The 21,889-nt window shown below is 45.0% G+C and overlaps 1 protein-coding gene across 1 annotated transcript in view; it reads left to right on the forward strand.

The window, feature by feature from the left end:
• The first annotated feature begins 4,182 nt into the window (after window positions 1-4,182).
• The window catches only part of ADGRA1 (adhesion G protein-coupled receptor A1), a 475,126-nt gene continuing 457,419 nt past the window's right edge, over window positions 4,183-21,889 (forward strand). Inside the window, exon 1 of the mRNA XM_056849586.1 lies at window positions 4,183-4,403. Within this exon, the coding sequence (XP_056705564.1) occupies window positions 4,183-4,403 (221 nt within the window). The remainder of the gene's footprint in view (window positions 4,404-21,889) is intronic.

Consider the following 21,889-nt stretch of genomic DNA (forward strand, 5'->3'; position numbering starts at 1 on the left):
GAAGAAGATAGTCACTGAACTCATGTGCGGTGGTAAGCTCTCCTTCCCTGGAGGTTTTTAAGAAGAGGTTAGATGGCCATTTGTCAGCAGTGCTGATTCTGTGACCTAAGGCAGATGATGAGAGGGAGGGCATCTTGGCCAGTGAGGTGGGGTGGGGTGGGGGAGGTAGTTGTGAATGTCCTGCATTGTGCGGGGGGTTGAACTAGATGACCCTGGTGGTCCATTCCAACTCTATAATTCTATGATTCTATGAGTTTCCCAGATCTCTCTTTTCAACAGAGAAATAAGTTGTCTTTGGTGGGCAGATGCTTTAACCTGGGTCATGCGTACATGGACATAGACTAAATTGGAGGATGGACTGCTCTCACCCTGCATGTGTAAGAACTTGTGGACATGTGTTCAGCAGATTGTACATGGTGGAGCTAGTAAGCTTCAGAGAAGAGTACAAATGCAACCCCTGGGTCTCACTGGGCTTAGGGTCTCACTTCACTAAGGCCTTAGGGTCTTACTTCACTAGACTAGGGAGATCTGGGTTCAAATCCTTGCTGCCATGAATAACACTTTTTTTTAGCCCAGCCTACCACACAGGGTTGTTGGGAGGGAGAACCACTTACAGTGCCCCAGGGGAAAATATTTAAAAAATGTGACAGAGAGACACACACAAAGAATTCTCCGTTTGAATAAGGATGCTCCTGCCTCGGTATGTGTGAGCAAACCTTCCCCAGAGAACCGAAGTCAGAGTGTGTGAAAAATAAAATAATACAAGAACGCGGGGTCATCTGCTGAAGCTGGAGGGTGAGAGATTTAAAACAGATAAAAAGAAGTATTTCTTCACACAACACAAAGTTAAATTGTGGAACTCCCTGTCCCAGGATGTGGTGAAGGCTGCCAACTTGGAAGGCTTTAAGGGGGGAGTGGACATGTTCATGGAGGATAGGGCAATCCATGGCTACTAGTCAAAATGAATCCTAGTGAAGCATACCCATTCTAGTATCAGAGGAGCATACCTATTATACTAAGTGCTGTGGAACACAGGCAGGCTAATGCTGCTGCAGTCGTCTTGTTTGTGGGCTTCCTAGAGGCCTCTGGTTGGCCACCATGCCAACAGATGGCTGGACTTGATGGCTAGGGTTGCCAGGTCCTTCTTTGCCATTGGTGGGAGGTTTTTGGGGCGGAGCCTGAGGAGGGCGGGGTTTGGGGAGGGGAGGGACTTCCATGCCATAGAGTCCAATTGCCAAAGCGGCCATTTTCTCCTGGTGTGCCGATCTCTATCAGCTGGAGATCAGTTGTAACAGTGGGGGGATCTCCAGCTAGTACCTGGAGGTTGTAAAAACCAAACAGGGCAGGCTCACAACTACAAGAATATCAAACGTGTATTAAATGTCACAACAATTGGAAAACATCAACAACAGTACAGTGAGATAAAAATATATACAGTGCTATACAATATGTACAAGCTCTTAAACAAATAGGCACACTGGCTGTTTCTAATGTCAGACGTGAAGCAGAGTCCACTTCGTCAGGTGAGTGAAAGTCACTTCAAAGTAAAGGATTTAGCCGCAACAACAACGCGGACAAGAAGCAACAAGGCAACAAGGAAACGCTTTTCCGGATATTTTTTGGCATTTTCACCATCAAAGCTTCATCAGCCTCAAACACAGAAGAGAAAGAAACTCCCCGTGGAACTCATCCAGATTGCTAGGGAAGGTTGTACATTTACTTAGGTGGTTAGTAAACCATCCTAATTTCCATATATTACTTGCTATTTTTACTATTTTTATCTATGTTTTTTTAGTATATGCTCCCCTTCAAAGCGGGGCTGCATATACTAAAAAAACCTCTCCTCTACTTAAAGACAGATGGATTCACATTCTAGCTGTATCTGAAGAAGTGAGCTGTGGTTCATGACAGCTCATACCCTACCAGAAAATATTCTTGTTAGTCTTGAAGGTGCTACTGGGCTCTTGCCCTTTTCTACTACTGCAGACAGACTCACTTCGAAGAAGCGAGCTGTGGCTCACGAAAGCTCACACCCTGCCAGAAAATATTCTTGTTAGTCTTGAAGGCGCTACTGGACTCTTGCCCTTTTCTACTACTGCATTTTCGTTAGTCTTTGTTAGTCTTGAAGGCGCTACTGGGCTCCTGCCCTTTTCTACTACTGCAGTCAGACTCACACGGCGACCCACTGCGAATTGTCTTCACTGTCCAAAGTCCAACTACAGACCCGGCGGGGCAGAGGGGGGGGGGTCCGTGACGTAGGGTCCTCCCCACCTGGCGGGGGCGGGGGGGGCGCGCGCGCGGCGTCCCCAGGCCTCCCCCCCGGCGTCCTGCCCCGCGCCCGACCCGAGGGCCGAAGGCGCGGCCCGCCTTTCCCCCCTCAGCGACCCTTTTGTTTTGTCTGGGTTGGGGTCAGAGGCAAATATTGTGTTGCAAGGCGGGGGCTGGGAGGAAGGAGGGGGCGCCTCCCCGCCCGTGCCCCGCCGCAGCCGAGAGGAGGAGGAGGAGGAGGAGGCGGGCTGGACGGCGAGCCCCCTTCGCCTGCAGCCGTGCGCGCCGAGCATGCCATGAGCGCCTCAGCAGGAGCCGCCGCCGCCGCCCGCTTTCCCTGCCCAGCAGCAGCAGCAGCAGCAGCATCCCCATCCCCATCGCAGCAGGCGCCGCCGCCCGCTCGCCATGCCCGGGCTGCGCGGCTGCCTCTGCTTGGTGGCCGCCCTGCTGGGGCTGTCGGGGGCCAGCCGCAACTGCCCGGACCTGGCCGTGGACAGCTGCCTGTGCGCCGCCGAGCGCTCCAAGGGCCCCGGCCGCCACCCCGTCCGCGTCAAAGTGGTCTGCAGCGGCGGGGAGTTGGGGGAAACTTTGCCGCCCGCCCTGCTCCCCGACCGGACCGTGTCCCTGTGAGTACGTCTGCAGGCTCGTCGGCAGGTCTCCGCCCGGGAGGGGGGCGGGAGCGAAAGAGCACTCTGCCCTTGCTCGGAAGCCCGCTTCCCCTTTGGGCTCCTGCTTCTGCCTCTCGCTTCCCCGAGACCCCCGCCGCCGCCGCCGCCGATCTCCCACCGCAGCGCGCTTCGGAGTTTCAGTGCAGTGGAGCCCGAGGAAACTCGGCTGCGAGGAATTGGGTTGAGGGCAGGCAGCGATGCCGAACTTGGGCATAATTCCCAGTGGGTGGCCGCGTTAGTCTGTCTGCAGGAGTAGAAAAGGGCAAGAGCCCAGTAGCACCTTCAAGACTAACAGAAATGTTTTCTGGCAGGGTAGGAGCTTTCTGTATCTGAAGAAGCGAGCTGTGGCTCAGGAAAGCTCACACCCTACCAGAAAATATTTTTGTTAGTCTTTAAGGTGCTACTGGGCTCTTGCCCTTTTCTACTACTGCATTTTTGTTAGTCTTTGTTCGTCTTTAAGGTGCTACTGGGCTCTTGCCCTTTTCTACTACTGCATTTTTGTTAGTCTTTGTTCGTCTTTAAGGTGCTACTGGGCTCTTGCCCTTTTCTACTACTGCAGACAGACTCACTTCGAAGAAGCGAGCTGTGGCTCACGAAAGCTCACACCCTGCCAGAAAATATTCTTGTTAGTCTTGAAGGCGCTACTGGACTCTTGCCCTTTTCTACTACTGCATTTTCGTTAGTCTTTGTTAGTCTTGAAGGCGCTACTGGGCTCCTGCCCTTTTCTACTACTGCAGTCAGACTCACACGGCGACCCACTGCGAATTGTCTTCACTGTCCAAAGTCCAACTACAGACCCGGCGGGGCAGAGGGGGGGGGGTCCGTGACGTAGGGTCCTCCCCACCTGGCGGGGGCGGGGGGGGCGCGCGCGCGGCGTCCCCAGGCCTCCCCCCCGGCGTCCTGCCCCGCGCCCGACCCGAGGGCCGAAGGCGCGGCCCGCCTTTCCCCCCTCAGCGACCCTTTTGTTTTGTCTGGGTTGGGGTCAGAGGCAAATATTGTGTTGCAAGGCGGGGGCTGGGAGGAAGGAGGGGGCGCCTCCCCGCCCGTGCCCCGCCGCAGCCGAGAGGAGGAGGAGGAGGAGGAGGCGGGCTGGACGGCGAGCCCCCTTCGCCTGCAGCCGTGCGCGCCGAGCATGCCATGAGCGCCTCAGCAGGAGCCGCCGCCGCCGCCCGCTTTCCCTGCCCAGCAGCAGCAGCAGCAGCAGCATCCCCATCCCCATCGCAGCAGGCGCCGCCGCCCGCTCGCCATGCCCGGGCTGCGCGGCTGCCTCTGCTTGGTGGCCGCCCTGCTGGGGCTGTCGGGGGCCAGCCGCAACTGCCCGGACCTGGCCGTGGACAGCTGCCTGTGCGCCGCCGAGCGCTCCAAGGGCCCCGGCCGCCACCCCGTCCGCGTCAAAGTGGTCTGCAGCGGCGGGGAGTTGGGGGAAACTTTGCCGCCCGCCCTGCTCCCCGACCGGACCGTGTCCCTGTGAGTACGTCTGCAGGCTCGTCGGCAGGTCTCCGCCCGGGAGGGGGGCGGGAGCGAAAGAGCACTCTGCCCTTGCTCGGAAGCCCGCTTCCCCTTTGGGCTCCTGCTTCTGCCTCTCGCTTCCCCGAGACCCCCGCCGCCGCCGCCGCCGATCTCCCACCGCAGCGCGCTTCGGAGTTTCAGTGCAGTGGAGCCCGAGGAAACTCGGCTGCGAGGAATTGGGTTGAGGGCAGGCAGCGATGCCGAACTTGGGCATAATTCCCAGTGGGTGGCCGCGTTAGTCTGTCTGCAGGAGTAGAAAAGGGCAAGAGCCCAGTAGCACCTTCAAGACTAACAGAAATGTTTTCTGGCAGGGTAGGAGCTTTCTGTATCTGAAGAAGCGAGCTGTGGCTCAGGAAAGCTCACACCCTACCAGAAAATATTTTTGTTAGTCTTTAAGGTGCTACTGGGCTCTTGCCCTTTTCTACTACTGCATTTTTGTTAGTCTTTGTTCGTCTTTAAGGTGCTACTGGGCTCTTGCCCTTTTCTACTACTGCATTTTTGTTAGTCTTTGTTCGTCTTTAAGGTGCTACTGGGCTCTTGCCCTTTTCTACTACTGCAGACAGACTAACACGGCGACCCACTGTGAATTATTTTCATTCATAGTAGAAAGGGGCAAGAGCCCAGTAGCCCCTTAAAGACTAACAGAAATACTTTCTGGCAGGGTATGAGCTTTCTGTATCTGAAGAAGTGAGCTGTGGCTCACGAAAGCTCCTACCCTACCAGAAAATATTGTTGTTAGTCTTTAAGGTGCTACTGGGCTCTTGCTCTTTTCTAGAACTTGGGCAGAGTGGCTTGTTGGCTGGAATAGGGAGGTGGGCTACTGGGAAGGAAATCCAACTGGCCACGATGGTGGACAGCTGAGTTGACTGGAAGAGGAAGACGGGAGCCCACTGGTTCGCTGTCTAGCAGAGGCTTGCCCAGAGCCAACAAGCAAGATCTCTGCCTTGCATTTCCCAGACAGAGTGATGTGCAGAGGAAGTTGATGTGTGTTTTTTTTGCGGGGGGGGGGATTAAGGAAAGGGGGAGGCTGGGGTTGTCGAGGAGGTTCTGGGATAACTTCTTTGCCAACATCATTTTTAGCACCAGTGCAAGATCCTAATCGCTGTTCCCCACCCCCCTAGGAAAACTTTAACTCCCCAAGTGATTACAATTGAGCAACTGTAAGCTCATTTAACAAAGCGATGCTGAGCTAACAGCTTGTGCAACGTACATGCCCTTAAATGTCCCATGTCTTCTGACTCCCCGGCAAAGAAGTTTGACAGGATGAGGTTCTTTGAGAATGTTTCGTGTGAAAGAGGAAAGGAACTGGGTACATCTTGTATAAGTAAGAAGTTGAACTTTGATTTCTGAACTCAGATTTTCCCTTTTCTTCCTCTGGTGTGTGTGTTTTTTTAAAAGGCTTGAGAAGTTTGAGTTTTCTTCCCGTTTCTCCCCCTCGGTAGCATTTTGTTTGTTTTTGGGGGAGCAGTGCATACTGTGAAGTAAATTGCACGCTGCCTTGCCTGTGGTTTTGCAAATAATACTTTCACAATACTGATTATATCAACTGGGGCATCTTTAAATCTGACAGGGGGTATTTTCAGACCCTAAAGATAACACACAAAAATGGACTGCATAATGAGGGCTGTTTACTGAAATTGAGGGCCTTTCCTTCACTGGGTTTGGGAAGTGAGATATACTGTCCATATTTTTAGAGGCCAGTTTTAACTGTTTGGGGTTTGCCACAAGCTTAAATCTTTTTTTAAAATCCAGAATCTGGTAATTATAATTCCTTATCAAGTTAAAAATACTCCTTGGAGATATCGTTGCCTGTGGCATGCACTAAAATAAAGGTAGCATCAATCTGCATTCCATAGCATGTTTACTTGGAAGTATCCCACAGAAATCAATGAACAGAGTAACTCAGCAGCCAACTAAATTGAAACACTTAGATTTGAGTTTCAGGCTCAAACTAGACAACAGCTTACACATTGTAGTCCTTTTGACTAAAATCCATCTATAGTATGACCACCTAAGGCAAAATGCTTGAATGTAAGCTACTGTACCCTCACTAACTTCTGTGGGACATGTCAAGCCTATTATTTTGGCTTAATTGGTCATAAGACTATGTTGATGCTACCAATTTAGAATAAGAGTTACTACCTGTAGTAATTTTGCTTCCTAAATCATACCTTTACCCAACTGACCTTACAATGATTAATTTGTTTGTTGACAATTCGTGCTGTGCAGTTCTTCATTCTTTGCTGACCTTTTCTTTTAAAGTCAACATTTTTTTAAAAAAGACAACTGGAAAAGGTAGTAATTTACAACATCTGCGGCACTCATACCGATCTGCTGTCTGTTGCTGAGCTTTTGTGAAAGCTGTGGAATAACTCTTATTTTTCATGTGGGAATGCCATCCTCATTCATGTACAGATGTGCTAACTGAATGTTCAGCTACAAAAGTTCAGAAATGTCCCAAGCAATGCTACAAACCTATTATTACCTGTCTCTTTATTATCTTAACAGTACAGCATTCTAACTTGCCCATGAGTATGAAATACATCTGCAGTGATCTAATGACTTATCACTACCAGTTAAAAAGTTTCTGCAACTTCTAAAAATATCACTTGTAGAGAAGAAATATATTCTGAGCTTTATTTTTAAGTATGGAGGCAGTTTTTGCTTATCTCTTCTATCCTCATCTTAAACTATTTTGCTTGGAAGTAAGACCCTTTCCTCTGTTAACTTATTTCCAAATAAGTGTGCTTAGGAATACAGTTCCAGAACATTTTGTAATATAAAATACTTTTTTGTATCAAACTATTTAATACAGCATACTGACACATTTTATTGTGATCTCATATGAATGTTTATTAGGGACTAATTGGAGTCATCACTCATTGGTACTCCATGTGCTTTACATGTAGAAGGTCCCTAGTTCAATTCCTGGTATCTCCAAACTCAGGTAGTAGGTTACGAGAAAGATTTCTGCGTGAGATCCTGGACAGCCCCTGCCAGCTGGAGTTGCTAATACTGATTTTGGTAGATCAGTGGTCTGACTTCGTACAAGACAATGTCATCTGCTTATGGGACTGGGAGAAAATCAATTCTTAATTAAGATGCAAGTGATGCAAACTGATAGTGATGTACATTTGCTACCACCTATCTTTGGTACATTAAATACAAAATGGGGAAAAAGAAGAAGAGTTGGTTTTTATATGCTGACTTTCTCTACCACTTAAGGAAGAATCAAACCGGCTTACAGTCTCCCTCCCTTCCCCTCCCCACAACAGACACCCTGTGAGGTAGATGAGGCTGAGAAAGTTTGGAGAGAGCTGTGACTAGTCTAAGGTCACCCAGCTGGCTTCATGTGGAGGAGTGGGGAAACCAACCCAGGTCACCAGATTAGTGTCCGCCACTCATGCGGAAGAGTAAGGAATCAAACCCGGTTCTCCAGATTAGAGTCCACCGCTCCAAACCACCGCTCTTAACCACTACACCACGCTGGCTGTATAGCTTAATGTTAATAAAAAAATCTTTTGGATCTTTTTGAGTTGGTGCCTTCTTCACACTTTGAAAATTCATATATCTTTTTGAAGCTGATAACTAATAATAGTTTTTGGAGTGTAAAACAGATGTTAAAATAGGAATCTAAGTAAACATGAGGAAGAATAAATACCTTTTTCGGTAGCTGAGCATGTGGCGGACAGTTTGATTGAAAGTGTCAAATACTTTCCTTGCAGAAAGTTGTTTATGATGAATTAAGCTACATTGGTGTGACATTTGGCCAGCTGCAGAAATCGGTGAAAAAAGCTCAAACGCTAAAGTTCATAGATATGTTTTTCTAGCTGCATGGAAGACCGGGGAACAAGCATTTCCATCCAACTCGGTGCCTGTTTCCATTCAGTTTTATTGGCCCATAGAGAAGGAGCTGCAGCATGTGGAACGTAATTTCTCAGATTGTTTGAACAAACTGAGAATAGGGAGGTGAATAAAAGAAATATGTGTTACAGATGCAATAACATATTTTTTTTTAAATTATATCTGGTGATAAAATAAAGCTGTAATGAATCAGGATTCCATTTCTAGGGTAATCCCCTTAGAAAAATAGTCTCAATGACCAAATTTCCAGAATTGTTACATCAGCAAGGAAGTTTCAGATAGTTGACCTGTGGGGTTGCCAGCTCCGGGTTGGGAAATACCTGGAGAATCTGGGGGCAAAGCCTGAGGAGGGAGGCGTTTGGAGAGGGGAGGGACCAACAGGGCTTAGGGTTACCAACCTCCAGGTACTAGCTGGAGATCTCCTGCTATTACAACTGATCTCCAGCTGATAGAGATCAGTCCACTTGGAGAAAATGGCTGCTTTGGCAATTGGACACTATGGCATTAAAGTCCCTCCCCTCCCAAAACTCCACCTTTCTCTGGCTCTGCATAAGAACATTATTTCTATTGGAGGGAGGGCATTGCATGCTTGGAGAATACTTGACAGTTGCCTTTGGCAATTAGGGTTGGTTGATTAAGCTCTCTCTGTCAGTCTGACAGCCTCTCTCTGTTAAGAATGTATGTTTCAATCAGTACAGACATTATTATATCTGCCTGTAAAGTGTAAGAAAAGTTACATTGGTTTTTGTAAGTACAGTTTAACTGCATGAATGTAACAAAATAAGTAAAACTGAGGTTTTTTTTTAAACCAGTTCTCTGAGGAATAAAGTTATTTCATCATAAACCTGCTGATCTTAACCGATACAGCTACCTAAAACAAATCTTTCCTGCTTATTCTCTCAAAAGTCTCAAAACAAATATTTCCTGCTTATTCTGCCTGGGATCCTGTGGAGTCAGAAAGACTACCACACAGGTTTCATCATATATTCAAGCAAATATTGATTTTTAACCACAGACCCAGATTAGAGAAATAAAATTCTCTTCATCAAAGCCAGGTATTTCCCAACCCGGAGCTGGCAACCCTAGCAGGGTGTAATGCCATAGAGTCCAACTTCCAAAGCAGCCATTTTCTCCAGGTGAACAGATCCCTGTTGGCTGGAGATCAGTGGTAATAGTGGGAGATCTCCAGCCACCATCTGGAAGTTGGCAACCCTATTGATCTGGCAGCTACCACCACATCAGTGTTGTAGACAAGCATGTCCCAAGCAAATAGTTAGGAAGAGGACAGAAGATCCATTTTATGTTGGGCAGTGATGATTACCATAGATTAACACATTTGTCTATGAGAGTTGAAATTGCATTGAACATTGCTAGTCACGCACAAGATACACAGTGAAGCCTACTTAATCAGCTGTGGTAACTGGTGCATTGGAGGGAGAGGAAGTTGTTCTTTAATTTCGGTTTACACTGGTTGAGTTGAGCACACACAGCAGGATTAAGCATAACTGCTGCTAGATGTTTTGCAAATGTAGGCCGTTATCGTGTCAAGAAAGAGCTACTTCGTCTAGATGTGTATCAACAGGTTTTAGAAATTGTACATTTTATGATTGTCATGGCTGTTGAGTGTGAGATCCACATAAATTAAAGAAGTGTACTGGCAGTTGAACCCATCTGAGAAGATTAGGCAGCTGTTCTGCTTTATTGATGTCAGAAAGGGAACTTTGTTTAAAATACTCTGCATGCATGCCATTCTGACTAATAATCCATGTCCCTAGAAATGGGAATTCTTCAGTCTCAGCAGTATGGATTTTAAAAGCACTTTGATTTTTTATAACAGCATTTTGTGTTACACTCTACATTATTATTGGCTGATTGACTGAACACATGGCTCCTCCTTTTCCTACAGCCATCAACTCTAGTGAGGTAGTGCATTCATAGAAAGATATTGAATTATGTCACCAGTTACTTCTAAAAAGGTAATACCAGCAATTACTTGATGTGTAGGTCTGATGAGCAGAATTTATAAAGTGGTATGTTCCTATCTGTCTTCACATTTTTAAAAAGCTGTATACTTGGTGAACCTCAATGTTACTCAAACTGTGTGAAGTCTCTTTTACCCTAAAATTACCAGGTCTTCCACAGCTTCTGATTCAACAAATATGTTTGTTAGGCTTATTCCCCTGGTTCTGATTTTGGATCCCCCCGCCCATCCCCCAAATTCATACATCTAACCATAGCTCCTACACATTCCTTTTGCTTCACTACTTTATCTCTTTTCTGTAACTGGGTCTGCAGCTTTCCAAATCTCATGAACCCATTCTTCTATTTCAGAAATCCCAGTGGGATTGTGATGTATACTTTGGGAAATTTTATGCTTTTAGAAGAAGGAGGAGGAGTAGTTGGTTTTTATATGCCGACTTTCTCTACCACTTAAGGAAGAATCAAACTGGCTTACAATCACCTTACTCTCCCCACAACAGACACCCTGTGAGGTAGGTGAGGCTGAGAGAGTGTGACTAGCCCAAGGTCACCTAGCTGGTTCACGTGTAGGAATGGGGAAACATATCCAGTTCACCAGATTAGCCTCCGCCGCTCATGTGGAGGAGTGGGGAATCAAACCCAGTTTTCCAGATTAGAGTCCACTGCTCCAAACCACCACTCTTAACCACTACACCAAGCTGGCTTTAGTGTTCATGGACCTCTCAGCACTAACACATGCAAAACTGCTGTCCTCTCCTGTCCCTTCCCCTCATCCTAATGTCTCCTATGCCCAGTGTACAAGCATTCATCGAACCCAAATTGTTATTTCATTTTCCTTATGGCACCTATTCAGTAAAAATCAAAGTCGTAAATTATAAGAAAGGATGCTGCATTTATCAGTGAACTGAGGTATTTGGTGACCAAAAGATTGGGGCACCTGTGGATGGGTGCTAAAATTGTAGCTGAGTCATGTGAAGTTTGTATTGCTTATCTAGAAGCTATATGGTGACAAGCAACAGGTATTCTATCAAGATTTTTCAGCAGCAGCTTAAAGACCAACAAGATTTTCAGGGTATAAGCTTTAAAGAGTCAAGGCTCCCTTTGACAAAGGGAGCTTTTCTATCGAAAGCTTGTATCCTGGAAATCTTGTTGGTCTTTAAGGTGCTACTGGACTCAAATCTTGCTGTTCTACTGCAGACCAACATGGTTACCAACCTGAAAAGATGTTCTCTCAGTTCACTTGCTGACACCTTTCTTTGGTCATGCCTCTACATCTTGCCTATTCTCCTTCTGTACGATACTATGCAAGAGCCCCGTGGCACAGAGTGGTAAGCTGCAGTACTGCTGTCAAAAGCTTCTCACGACCTGAGTTCGATCCTGATGGGAGTCAGTTTCAGGTAGCTGGCTCAAGATTGATTCAGCCTTCCATCCTCCCGAGGTCTGTAAAATGAGTATCCAGCTTGCTGGGGATAAAGTGTAGATGACTGGGGAAGGCACTGGCAAACCACCCTGTAAACTTAGTCTGCCTAGTAAACGTCTGGATGTGACGTCACACCATGGGTCAGGAATGACCTGGTGCTTGCACAGGGGGACTACCTTTACCTTTATGATACTATGCAAGTAAACCTTGGAGCCTTGAAGATGTAGCCATATGGGCCCTGCTTTTGCTTCCCCCATGTTGCCACCTTCAACCTTCTTGCTGGTGCTGATTCCTAAAACCCAGCCCCTGAATCAGTTCTTATCCTTGCCTGAATCTGGGGGTGCTTTCACACATGCCGACTAATGCACTTTCAGTGAACTTTGTAGCTGGATATTACTGTGTGAGATGGCAAAGTCCACTTGCAAACCATCATTAAAGTGCATTGAAACTCAGGCCCTTTTATCTTCTTTGACCTTGATCCTTTTAAGCATGTGGTCCAAAGTTACCTCAAGTTTCTGAAATCCAGTCTTGTACCAGTCGTCCCACTTGAGTTCCTGCTTCTGTTCTGAGCTTCTAGTTCTAACCATACTTGCCTACTTGAGTTTTGGCCTGATTTTGGCCTCATACTTGATATAGTCCATCTGCACTGGACTTTGTTCCATCTGTGAAGTTGAGTGGGTCTGAACTTGATGGGTACTTCAACTGAAGTGGTTTTGGAGTTTCATATTTCTAAAAAGTCTGCTTAATTAAATTTATACTAAAATGTGTATGTAAAATTTTGTAAACAAAGAGCAGTCATTTTTTGTTCCTCGTCATTCCACAAAGTTAAATACTATGTGCATAAGAAACACTGCCAGTAAATTATCAAAGCAATGAAAAGCATTAATGTCAGCATATTTTGATAGTTCACAGTAATATTGTGGCCAGGTGTTAGCAAACTTTTCAGTACCTTAACTACATTTTGAAAGATCACTATTTAATTTAGATATTTTTGCTACTTGCTGTACTTTATCTTTTTATTGTAGTCATTTATGCACAATGGCAGTTCTTTGCAATAATTAATTTGCTGTGTTGTTAAAAGATCAATAATCAAAGAATAGAGAACTACAGTGCATTCCAGAAGGGGGGAGGGTGAATGGTCATAGAAGGCGGCGTGACCCCTACGCCGGTGTCCGTGCCACTTGCCCTGTGCAAACTGGCACGGACGCTGGTGTAGGGGAACTTATGCTGGCCCCTTGGACAGCAGCGCAGCCCTCGGATGCTGGTGCAGCCTCCAACCAGCATCCTCCTGGCACAAGTCCCCACACCTGAGAGGTGTCCTGGGGGGTAAAGCAGCTGTTAGGCAGCTTCTTAATTCCTTTCAGCCTGAAACACCCCCTAAAGCAACAGCATTGCCGTGCCACCTTTTTGTTGGCGTAGCATTGCTGTTTTCTATGGGGCCTTTCCCCACCTTTTCTCATTTTTAAAAAAACTTTTTTTACCCCTGCAGCAGCCGTGAAACCTCTTTGGAGGTGCCGCGGGGGCGCCATGGCCACATCGTCCCCGACCACTACGGTTTTGAGGAATGGGCTGCTAGTGTGGTATAGTGGTTAGAATGTTGTATGACAACCTCTAGTTGTCATCTCAACTAGAAATCTCAGTCTGCCATGATGCTCATTCCATGACATTTGGACCAGTCACCATCTGGGTTGTTATGAAAATAAAAGAGGAGGAACCATGTATATACCTGGGGAAGTAAAGGAAGATTTTAAAACTCTAAGTGATTTTGATATATAGTTTTTTAAAAGACTCAGATGTAGAATGTTGAAAGTCAAAGGTTCGTTTGTTCTCTATTCTTATACGAAGCTTGACTAGAATAATTTTAACAATGGGGCATGCCCATCACAAATGTAAAACATTTGTTAAAGAAAGTATATATCTCCAACATCCATGACTGTCTATATAATTGATTCTGTTTAATTTTTAGTGTTTGAATAGTCTGTTGTGCTACTCCTTACTAGTCAAGTCTGATCTTCTGTTGCCTGAATGGTAGCTTCTTTTTTCACACCTATTTAAATTAACCAACTTTCATTTATTTTACTTATTTAAAATGTTTTTATGTGGCCTTTCCACCCAATCAGGGTCCACAAGGTGGTGAACATTAAAACAATTAAAATACAGTTAAAATATAAAATTCAATGAAAACACTCATTAAAAAACCAACACTCGAAAAAGGGTCAATAACCATTATTGGGGGTAAAAAAAAGTGTTCATCTACTGGCGGACACCAATAGTGTGGGACGGATGACTCTCCATGGGGAGGGAGTTCCAAAGTTTTTGTGCCATGATGGAAAAGGCCCTTTCTCGGACCACCACACATCTAGTCTTAGATGGTGGGGGCAACTGAAACAGGGCCTCCAATAGGGTTGCCAACCTCCAGGTACTAGCTGGAGATCTCTTGCTATTACACCTGATCTCCAGCCAATAGAGATCAATTCACCTGGAGAAAATGGCTGCTTTGGCAATTGGACTCTATGGTATTGAAGTTCCTCCCCTCCCCAAACCCTGCGCTTCTCAGGCTTCTGGCAACCCTAGCCTCCAAGGATGACTGAAGAGAGCAGGGAGGTTCGTATGGGAGAAGGCAGTCCTTAATGTATGCTTGTCCCAGGCCAGTCAAGGCTTTAAAGGTTAATACCAGCACCTTGAATTAAGTCTAAAAGCAAACTGGAAGCCAGTTTTGGTGGAACAAGACTGGAGTGATATGGTCCCTATGATCCACTTCTGTCCACTAACTGGCCACACGAACTGTAGCTTCTCGATAGTTTTCAAGGGTAGCCCACATTGCTGTAATCTAATTTAGATGTTACCAGGGCATGCACCACAATGGCAAGTTCTTTTCTCTCCAAGAAGGGCCATATAACCAGGGCTTTAAATTACTATTTTGTTTATCTCTTCTTGTAGGCTACATCTTCTGCCAGGCGTAGCCTTTTTTTTTTTTTTTTTGAGTGGGGGGGGATAACATTGTTAGAAAAATAAACTTAAATGTAAAGTGACATGTACTTTTATGGAGCCAGTGATAAAAATGTGATAAATCAGTACCCAGAAGATCTGGAAATATAGGATTACTCTTTGACATTTTTTATATATCCATTAAATATGAAGGAATATTTTTGTGCTACATAAGAGTGAGAAAAACCATGACAGCTTTCATCTCTAGCAGAGAGAACTGCTTCTATTTTTGACTCATGCAATGGGATTTAATCAGTATGATAGTGATAAAGATTGCAGCCGAGGAGTAAGATGCTCCACTTGTTGAACAGATCTTTGCTGCCTCTCCTTCTTGTTCACCCTCTGAACCTCCCAAAAAGCCAGTTCATGAGAACAGTAGAGGATGCGATGTGAAGGACAGCAGTGGGAATTTGTAATCAGCAGAAATTGTCCTTTCTTGAACATGTAGAATTGCTTGAAATAGAAGATGGTAAATTCAGTCCTCTGCTAAGATGATCAGGTTCCATTCCAACGTTCTAATTTTCGGAAACAATTTGTAAAACGAGGCAGTGTGGCCAGAACTTTGAATGAGTTCTACTTATTTAAAAACCAAATTATACACATTAACTTGGTCTTCAGACCTAATAAAAGAAAAACGAATAAGTAAACCAATAACATTTCATGGCAGTTTAGCACTTCAGGATCTGGAATTCAATTTCACTAACACTCTGCATTGTTTCAGTAATGCATGGGAGTGAGTAAATGTTGAGTGGCAGATAATATGCAGCCTCTAATTTATATTAACCTCCAATTCTTCATAAATTGATTGTATAATTTACAGTGCTTTGCTTGATAAATTTAGAATAGCTAGTTAAATACCAACCCGTGCAAAGACATTTCTTCAGAATATTTCATATTTATCGTTGTAAACTTTTATTTGATCATTTGCCGTCCTTAAACAGTGCTGGAATAATTTATGGTTGTTTGGGTTCTGGTTGATTAGGTAGCAATCCCATAAGGTGTATATAGTTAATGTCTGCATGTTAATGCATTTCTGATTGATCTTTATTACTCCAGTAGAAATGGACCTCAGTATAAGGCAAAGTTGTTCTGACTGAACTTCAGCCCCATATGAGAATAACTGCTTTAGGGTTTTGTTACTACTGAGTGGCTGTAGTTCACTTGTATTCAAGGCCCCTTCAATATTTAGGCTCCGGGCAGCCCAATCCTGAAGGGGGGACAGATTCATGGTGGCTGGGAGCAGCGCCTCCTCCGAGGTTTCCCAGCTGCTGCAGAGGCAAAAAGAGATGATCAAAAATTTTAAAAAATTAAAAGGGGGAAAATCCCCTATTGCCTTCAATGGGGCTGCGCCACCGAAAAAGGCAGGCAGCCCCGCCGCCGCTCAAGGGGGCATTCTAGGGGTGAAAGGGCTGTGAAAGCTGCCTTCCGGGAAAGCCCTCCCGCCGTGACTGCACTGGCAGTGGGGGCTGGTGGCGCCCCAACGCCATGTTTGCCCCTGCACCAGTGTAGGTGCTACAAGGTGGCACCAACGCCAGCGCGGGGTCATGCCAGCTCCAAAGAAGCTTAGGCCCCGCCTTCAGGAATGAGCCCTTAGTGCTACGGCGCCATTGCTTTTCTGCAATCAGATGGAAGTGATTCTGTCACTGTTCTTCTCATGACGCATGAAGCGCAGTTCTGTGCTTATCTACTCAGAAGAAAGTCCAACAATATTCAGTGGAGCTTATTTATAGGTACAATTGCACCCTTAATATAGTGCTCTGTAGAAGATCAGCAAGACTAATATCCATCCCCAAGGAAATGAGATAACTGAGTGGTGTGCTAGTGCCCTGGGCATAACAATTTAAAGCCCCAAACAATTATTTATTTGCCTTTAATTTTTAAATTGGGGTACTTTTATGCAAAATAGGGTTGCCAGCTCCAGGTTGGAAAATTCCTGGAGATTTTGGGGGCGGAGCATGAGGGGGTGGGGTTTGGAGAGAGAAGGGACTTCAAAGCCATAGAGTCCAATTGCCAAAGCGGCCATTTTCTCCAGGGGAACTGATCTCTATTGGCTGGAGATCAGTTGTGATAGCGGGAAGTCTCCAGTCACCACCTAGAGGTAGGCAACCATAGATATGGTTCATGAAGCCCTCCCTTTGGTCATTGTTTGCCCTGCATTTTCTGGTTGAATGGCCACCATTGCTTCCCCCTGCATCCATGGGGCCCCTGTCACAAATGTTAACTCTGTTCAGATTACCTGTTCAGGAGTGGAACAGGAGTCTAAATTCAAGCCCACTTCCCATCTTCCCCATATGCTAATCAAATCTGAACTTGATTGCTGGCATCTCCCCCATTACATGTCCAGGGACAGTCCCTTCACCTGTTACTTCAACAGCTTATATTCACCTTTTTCTTAATTTTCATTTTGTTTTTTTCTCTAAACATGAACACACTACTCTTTAAAAAGAGCAATAACGTGTTGGTTTTTTTTACATTTTCCATTCATTTTGCATTACTTACCAACCTCCAGGTGGTAAGTAACGAATTCACAGTAGCAAAGCCAAAACTACCACACTCAATATATTATACTGTGTTAATGATATAATAGAATTATCTGCTAAACTGGTGATCTCGTGCAATAACAACTGATCTCCAGCCAATAGTTCCCCTGGAGAAAATGGCTGCTTTGGCAGTTGGACTCTATGGCATTGAAGACCCTCCCCTTCCCAAACCCCACCCTCCTCAGGCTCTACCCAAAAATCTCCAGGCATTTACAAACCTGGAGCTTGCAACCCTAACCATTTCACCTGACCATTTCAGGTAATCACTTGCCAGTGGTGTCTCAAAGAAGTTCTTCTGAAAGTAAGAAAAGTATCCACAAAGCTGCTTATGTGTTTGAATACTAGTCTGAAGGGTCGAGGTGGGAGGAGATCCAGTTGAGAAGAAACTAGATATCAAATACCTTGTCTAAAGACCAGTGTTCCTTAAGAACTTAAACACAAGCATATGTGGTGGCTTATGCTGCTTGGAAAAGTAGAGTTTGGTACAAGGACTTGTTGGCAATGTTGTATAGTGTACACTGAACCCCTTTGGGCTCTGTGACTCCTAATAGTAAGCAAACACTTTTTGGATTAAAAAAATATTCTGATCTTGTTTACCCAAGATGTGAGACTGGCCTATAGGAAGTTGCCTTGGGGAAATGAATGGGGTTTGTCCATATGAGCGCGTCATTATAATTTTAAATATCTAGTAATTCTTTGGAACTATGTCAGAACCTTAGGAAGTTGGAAATCTGAGGGAGATGCATCCCTTTGTACATTGTGCAATGCTGTGTATGGCAACTGGCCTGGGACTAGGTTTGCCAGCTCCGGGTTGGGAAATACCTGGAGATTTTTGGGGCAGAGCCTGAGGAGGGCGGGGTTTGGGGAGGGGAAGGACTTCAGTGCTATAGAGTCCAATTGCCAAAACGGCCATCTTCTCCCGGGAAACTGGTCTCTCTCTCTCTCGCTAGAGATCAGTTGTAATAGAAGGAGGTCTCCAGCCACCACTGGAGATTGGCAACCCTACCTGGAACTTTAATTCATGCCATTTTGTCTTGACTTGTGGCATTAGATGGTTCAGAACAGGGTTCTCCAAGGTGGTGCCTGTGGGTACCTTGGCGTCCACCAGAACTTTTCCTGGCACTCACCGAGCTTTTAAGAAAGTGTGTGGGGCCACTGTAAGATAGGGCTTATAATTGGCTGCCCTCGTTAAAATGAAAGGGTTTTCTACAGCCACTGGAGGATCCGAAAGACTGGTAAGCAGCCAAGCTTGTGAATCTATTCTCTCTTCAAGCTTTCCTTCTTTTTATTCCCCGGTCTCTTTCTCCCTCCCACCTCCCATTGGTAGAGTTGCCAGCTCCGTGCTGGGGAATACCTGGAGATTTTGGGGGTGGAGCCTGAAAAGAATGGGGTTTGGGGAGGGGAAAGACTTCAGTGCGGTATAATGCTATAGAGACCACCTTCCAAAGCGGCCATTTTCTCCACGTGGTAGGAATGTCACTATAGTGTTAGATACTACGTTAATGTATGTACTACATATAAGGAAAATGGCAAAGAGACTGCCAGTTATGGTGCATGGACAATATTGTGCATGAGGGGAAGTGGCATTGAATATGGATAGAGAGATCTAGTAATCCACAGCTTCGTGTCCACACCTCCCTCAAACCTCTGGCTCTGGCTGCAAGCATTCAGGAGTGAGCTAGCAAAGTAGGTTTGGAAAACTGCAGAGTGAAACTGGGGAAAACCCAGAAGTCAAACAACCATACATCAATGTCATATAGAAGTCCAATTTAAAACCACTGCAGTTTGTGTGTGTGTGGGGGGGAGTGCAGAGCTTTGCGTGGAAGAAACCCCAGTACTTGATATCAGTTGCTATCCAAGACAGATTCCTCATGTATGCAGTGAATGGATTGTCATTTAATTTACATCCATCTTTTTAGAAGTACTTCACAAAACTGTACCAGGATATGCAAGATTAAAGAAGTCAAGTCTGTTTTGAAACTATTAGCATCTGATGCTTTTAAATGCTTGTTCCATCATGATGGTACTTCATAAAAAAATTGCAAGCACTGAAAGGATAGCATATTTGTACATAGCAAGGGATGGGATCAAATGTACCATGATGGGGAAGGGATTGTAGGTTGGTTACGACATACACAGTTTGCCATTGGGGTATTTATACAGAAGCAACAGTTATCACCCAAGATGACTGGCAAGCAAGCAGAAAATTGCATGCTTGACTGATGCAAACAATCACGTTGTAACAAACATTGCTGATGGAGAGGGTAAGACTTTAAGTGGACACTCAAATGAGGTTTATTCCGAACATAATTCTGTTTTTGTACATTCACTTTTATGTCACATTCCAGCAGCTGAGCACTATGGCTGATGAAGCAGCGGCCCCAGGTTTTATTTATTTGCAGTGTTCTGAATTGCACAGCTAAATATGTAATTGTGCATTAGTTTGGAACACTGGGAACAATATTTTAAATAACTGGTAGATAAATCAAATAGTCACAATTTGAAACACCTGGCTGACTTCTTTTTGACAATGTGCAAACTATTATAAAAGTATTCAAAAGCAAGTTGTTCTGCCAGAATGAAGTAGTACACTCTTGAAACTCTTTATTTTTTTTGGTATTTGGGAATGCAGGCTATTGGAAAGAGCTGCTGGTTACTGGCTCTGCTTCAGCTGCCATACTTACTTACAATCTTCACAAATAAGGATGGGGCTCTGCTCTGATAAATGCATATTGGGCTTGCCTTTCAGCTGTCAGATCTCTAAACCATCCAAGGGTTGCTGCATACTATTGACACAGATAATGAAGGCTGCATGGGGAACATTTCATGGATTCACAGAACCAATTGAGAATAAGGAAATGATAGTGGTTGGGAAAATAGCCTTTGGCAAATCAGGCTATTATTGTCGCAGAGATCCTGACATTTGCTAAAATATTTTACCATATTTGAGACAGTTAAAAGATGTCCTTTTTCTATATTAGCTAGCAACCAGGAGCTATAGCTTGTAGCTCCACCAGAGTAGCTCCACCAGAGTGGTTCTGTATATTTATCCCAACAATATGTGTAGTTTGGGTGCAATGTTCAAATATTTTCTGGATGGGAGTTTGTATTGGTGGTGGAGGTGGTCTTGGCATCTGTCATGACCCATTGCTACTGGCATTAATGTCAGTGTAAAATGAAGTGTTTAAATGGCTACAGTACTATGACTGAAGTTTCAAGTAGCAATATAGCAAAGTACAGTTAGTGTCAGGGATAGGCATAGCTTTGCATTCAGGGGTGAGCAGTAGAGATGGGAGGCACATTGCTACCACCAACTCTTGTGCTTCCAGGCATTCCAATGATTTATTTATATAAATGTGTATATTTATATATTGTACTAACAGTCCATCATTCAGCCACAATAGGTCCCAAGACGGTTTACAATAAAAACAAATCACAAACTCCCAGCTAAAACAACTCAATTCTGGCAAAATAAAGTAACAAATCTGCAGGCATGGAGCCTAACGAAAGCACAGCAAGAGCAAAACAGATTAGGGAAAATACAAACCAATAACAAATCAGCTCCTTAATATGTCTAAATTAAGTTTTCTGTCCCCTTCAAAAAGTAAGGGGATATTGTATGTAACAATCCCCTGAATGGAGTATGTGATGCCCAGTTACCCAACCCCCTTCCACCCTAAAGAAAATGCATCTCCAAATATTCCTCCCAACCTCCTGCAACAGACTTAACTGTGTCTCAATTGTTTATTATAAATTCATTTTTCTCTCTGAACAAGGACACAAAGCAGAACAACAAAATTTTAAAATATTAGTACATCTTTAGAAAAAAGGTCTTCAACTTTTCCAGACCAGGTACACACCTTTAACCCCAGGCTGCAGCTTGGTGGCCCACTAGGGTTGCCAACCTCCAGGTACTAGCTGGAGAGCTCCTGCTATTACAACTGATCTCCAGCTGATAGAGATCAGTTCACCTGGAGAAAATGGCTGCTTTGGCAATTGGACTCTAAGGCATTGAAGTCCCTCCCCTCCTCAAACCACACCCTCCTCAGGCTCCGCCCCAAAAATCTCCCGCCGGTGGCGAAGAGGGACCTGGCAAACCTGTGGCCTACTGAGTTGCAAGTACATGACTGGAAGATGAGGAGCCAGAGTCTGAATATGCCAGTACTGAAAGGAATCATTTTTAGGAGTGTGTTATTTTGCCTCACTGTCGTTAGGGTTGCCAACCTCCAGGTAGTAAACAAAATAACACAGCACAGTGGCCAAGCAAGTAAGTATACCACACACAATTGTAATTGACTATACTATCTAGATACAAAACTGGAAACATGAATTCACGTAGACATCAGTGAAATTGACATAGGAAAATAGCTAAATAGCAAGATTGCAACATGGAGCACTACAGGTTGTAAAGCCAACACATAATACAACGCAAATCGAATCAGACACAGATAATTGATTATCCAATATGTGGAACAGTGTGGTCAGTCTCTACACTTGTTTGGAACGCGAAAAGGAAAGTCTGGTTTCTAATCCTTTTCAGACGTCTTCATCAGTCGCTTGTAACATAGCATGGAGATGAAATTGATCAAAGAAAGCTCCTTGTACTTTTGTCCATTCAGAGCAATGCCCCCAACCTTTTGCAGAGATCAGTT

Source organism: Euleptes europaea, chromosome 5 (genome assembly GCF_029931775.1).
Source record: "Euleptes europaea isolate rEulEur1 chromosome 5, rEulEur1.hap1, whole genome shotgun sequence".
In the NCBI taxonomy this organism is placed as follows: Eukaryota; Metazoa; Chordata; class Lepidosauria; order Squamata; family Sphaerodactylidae; genus Euleptes; species Euleptes europaea.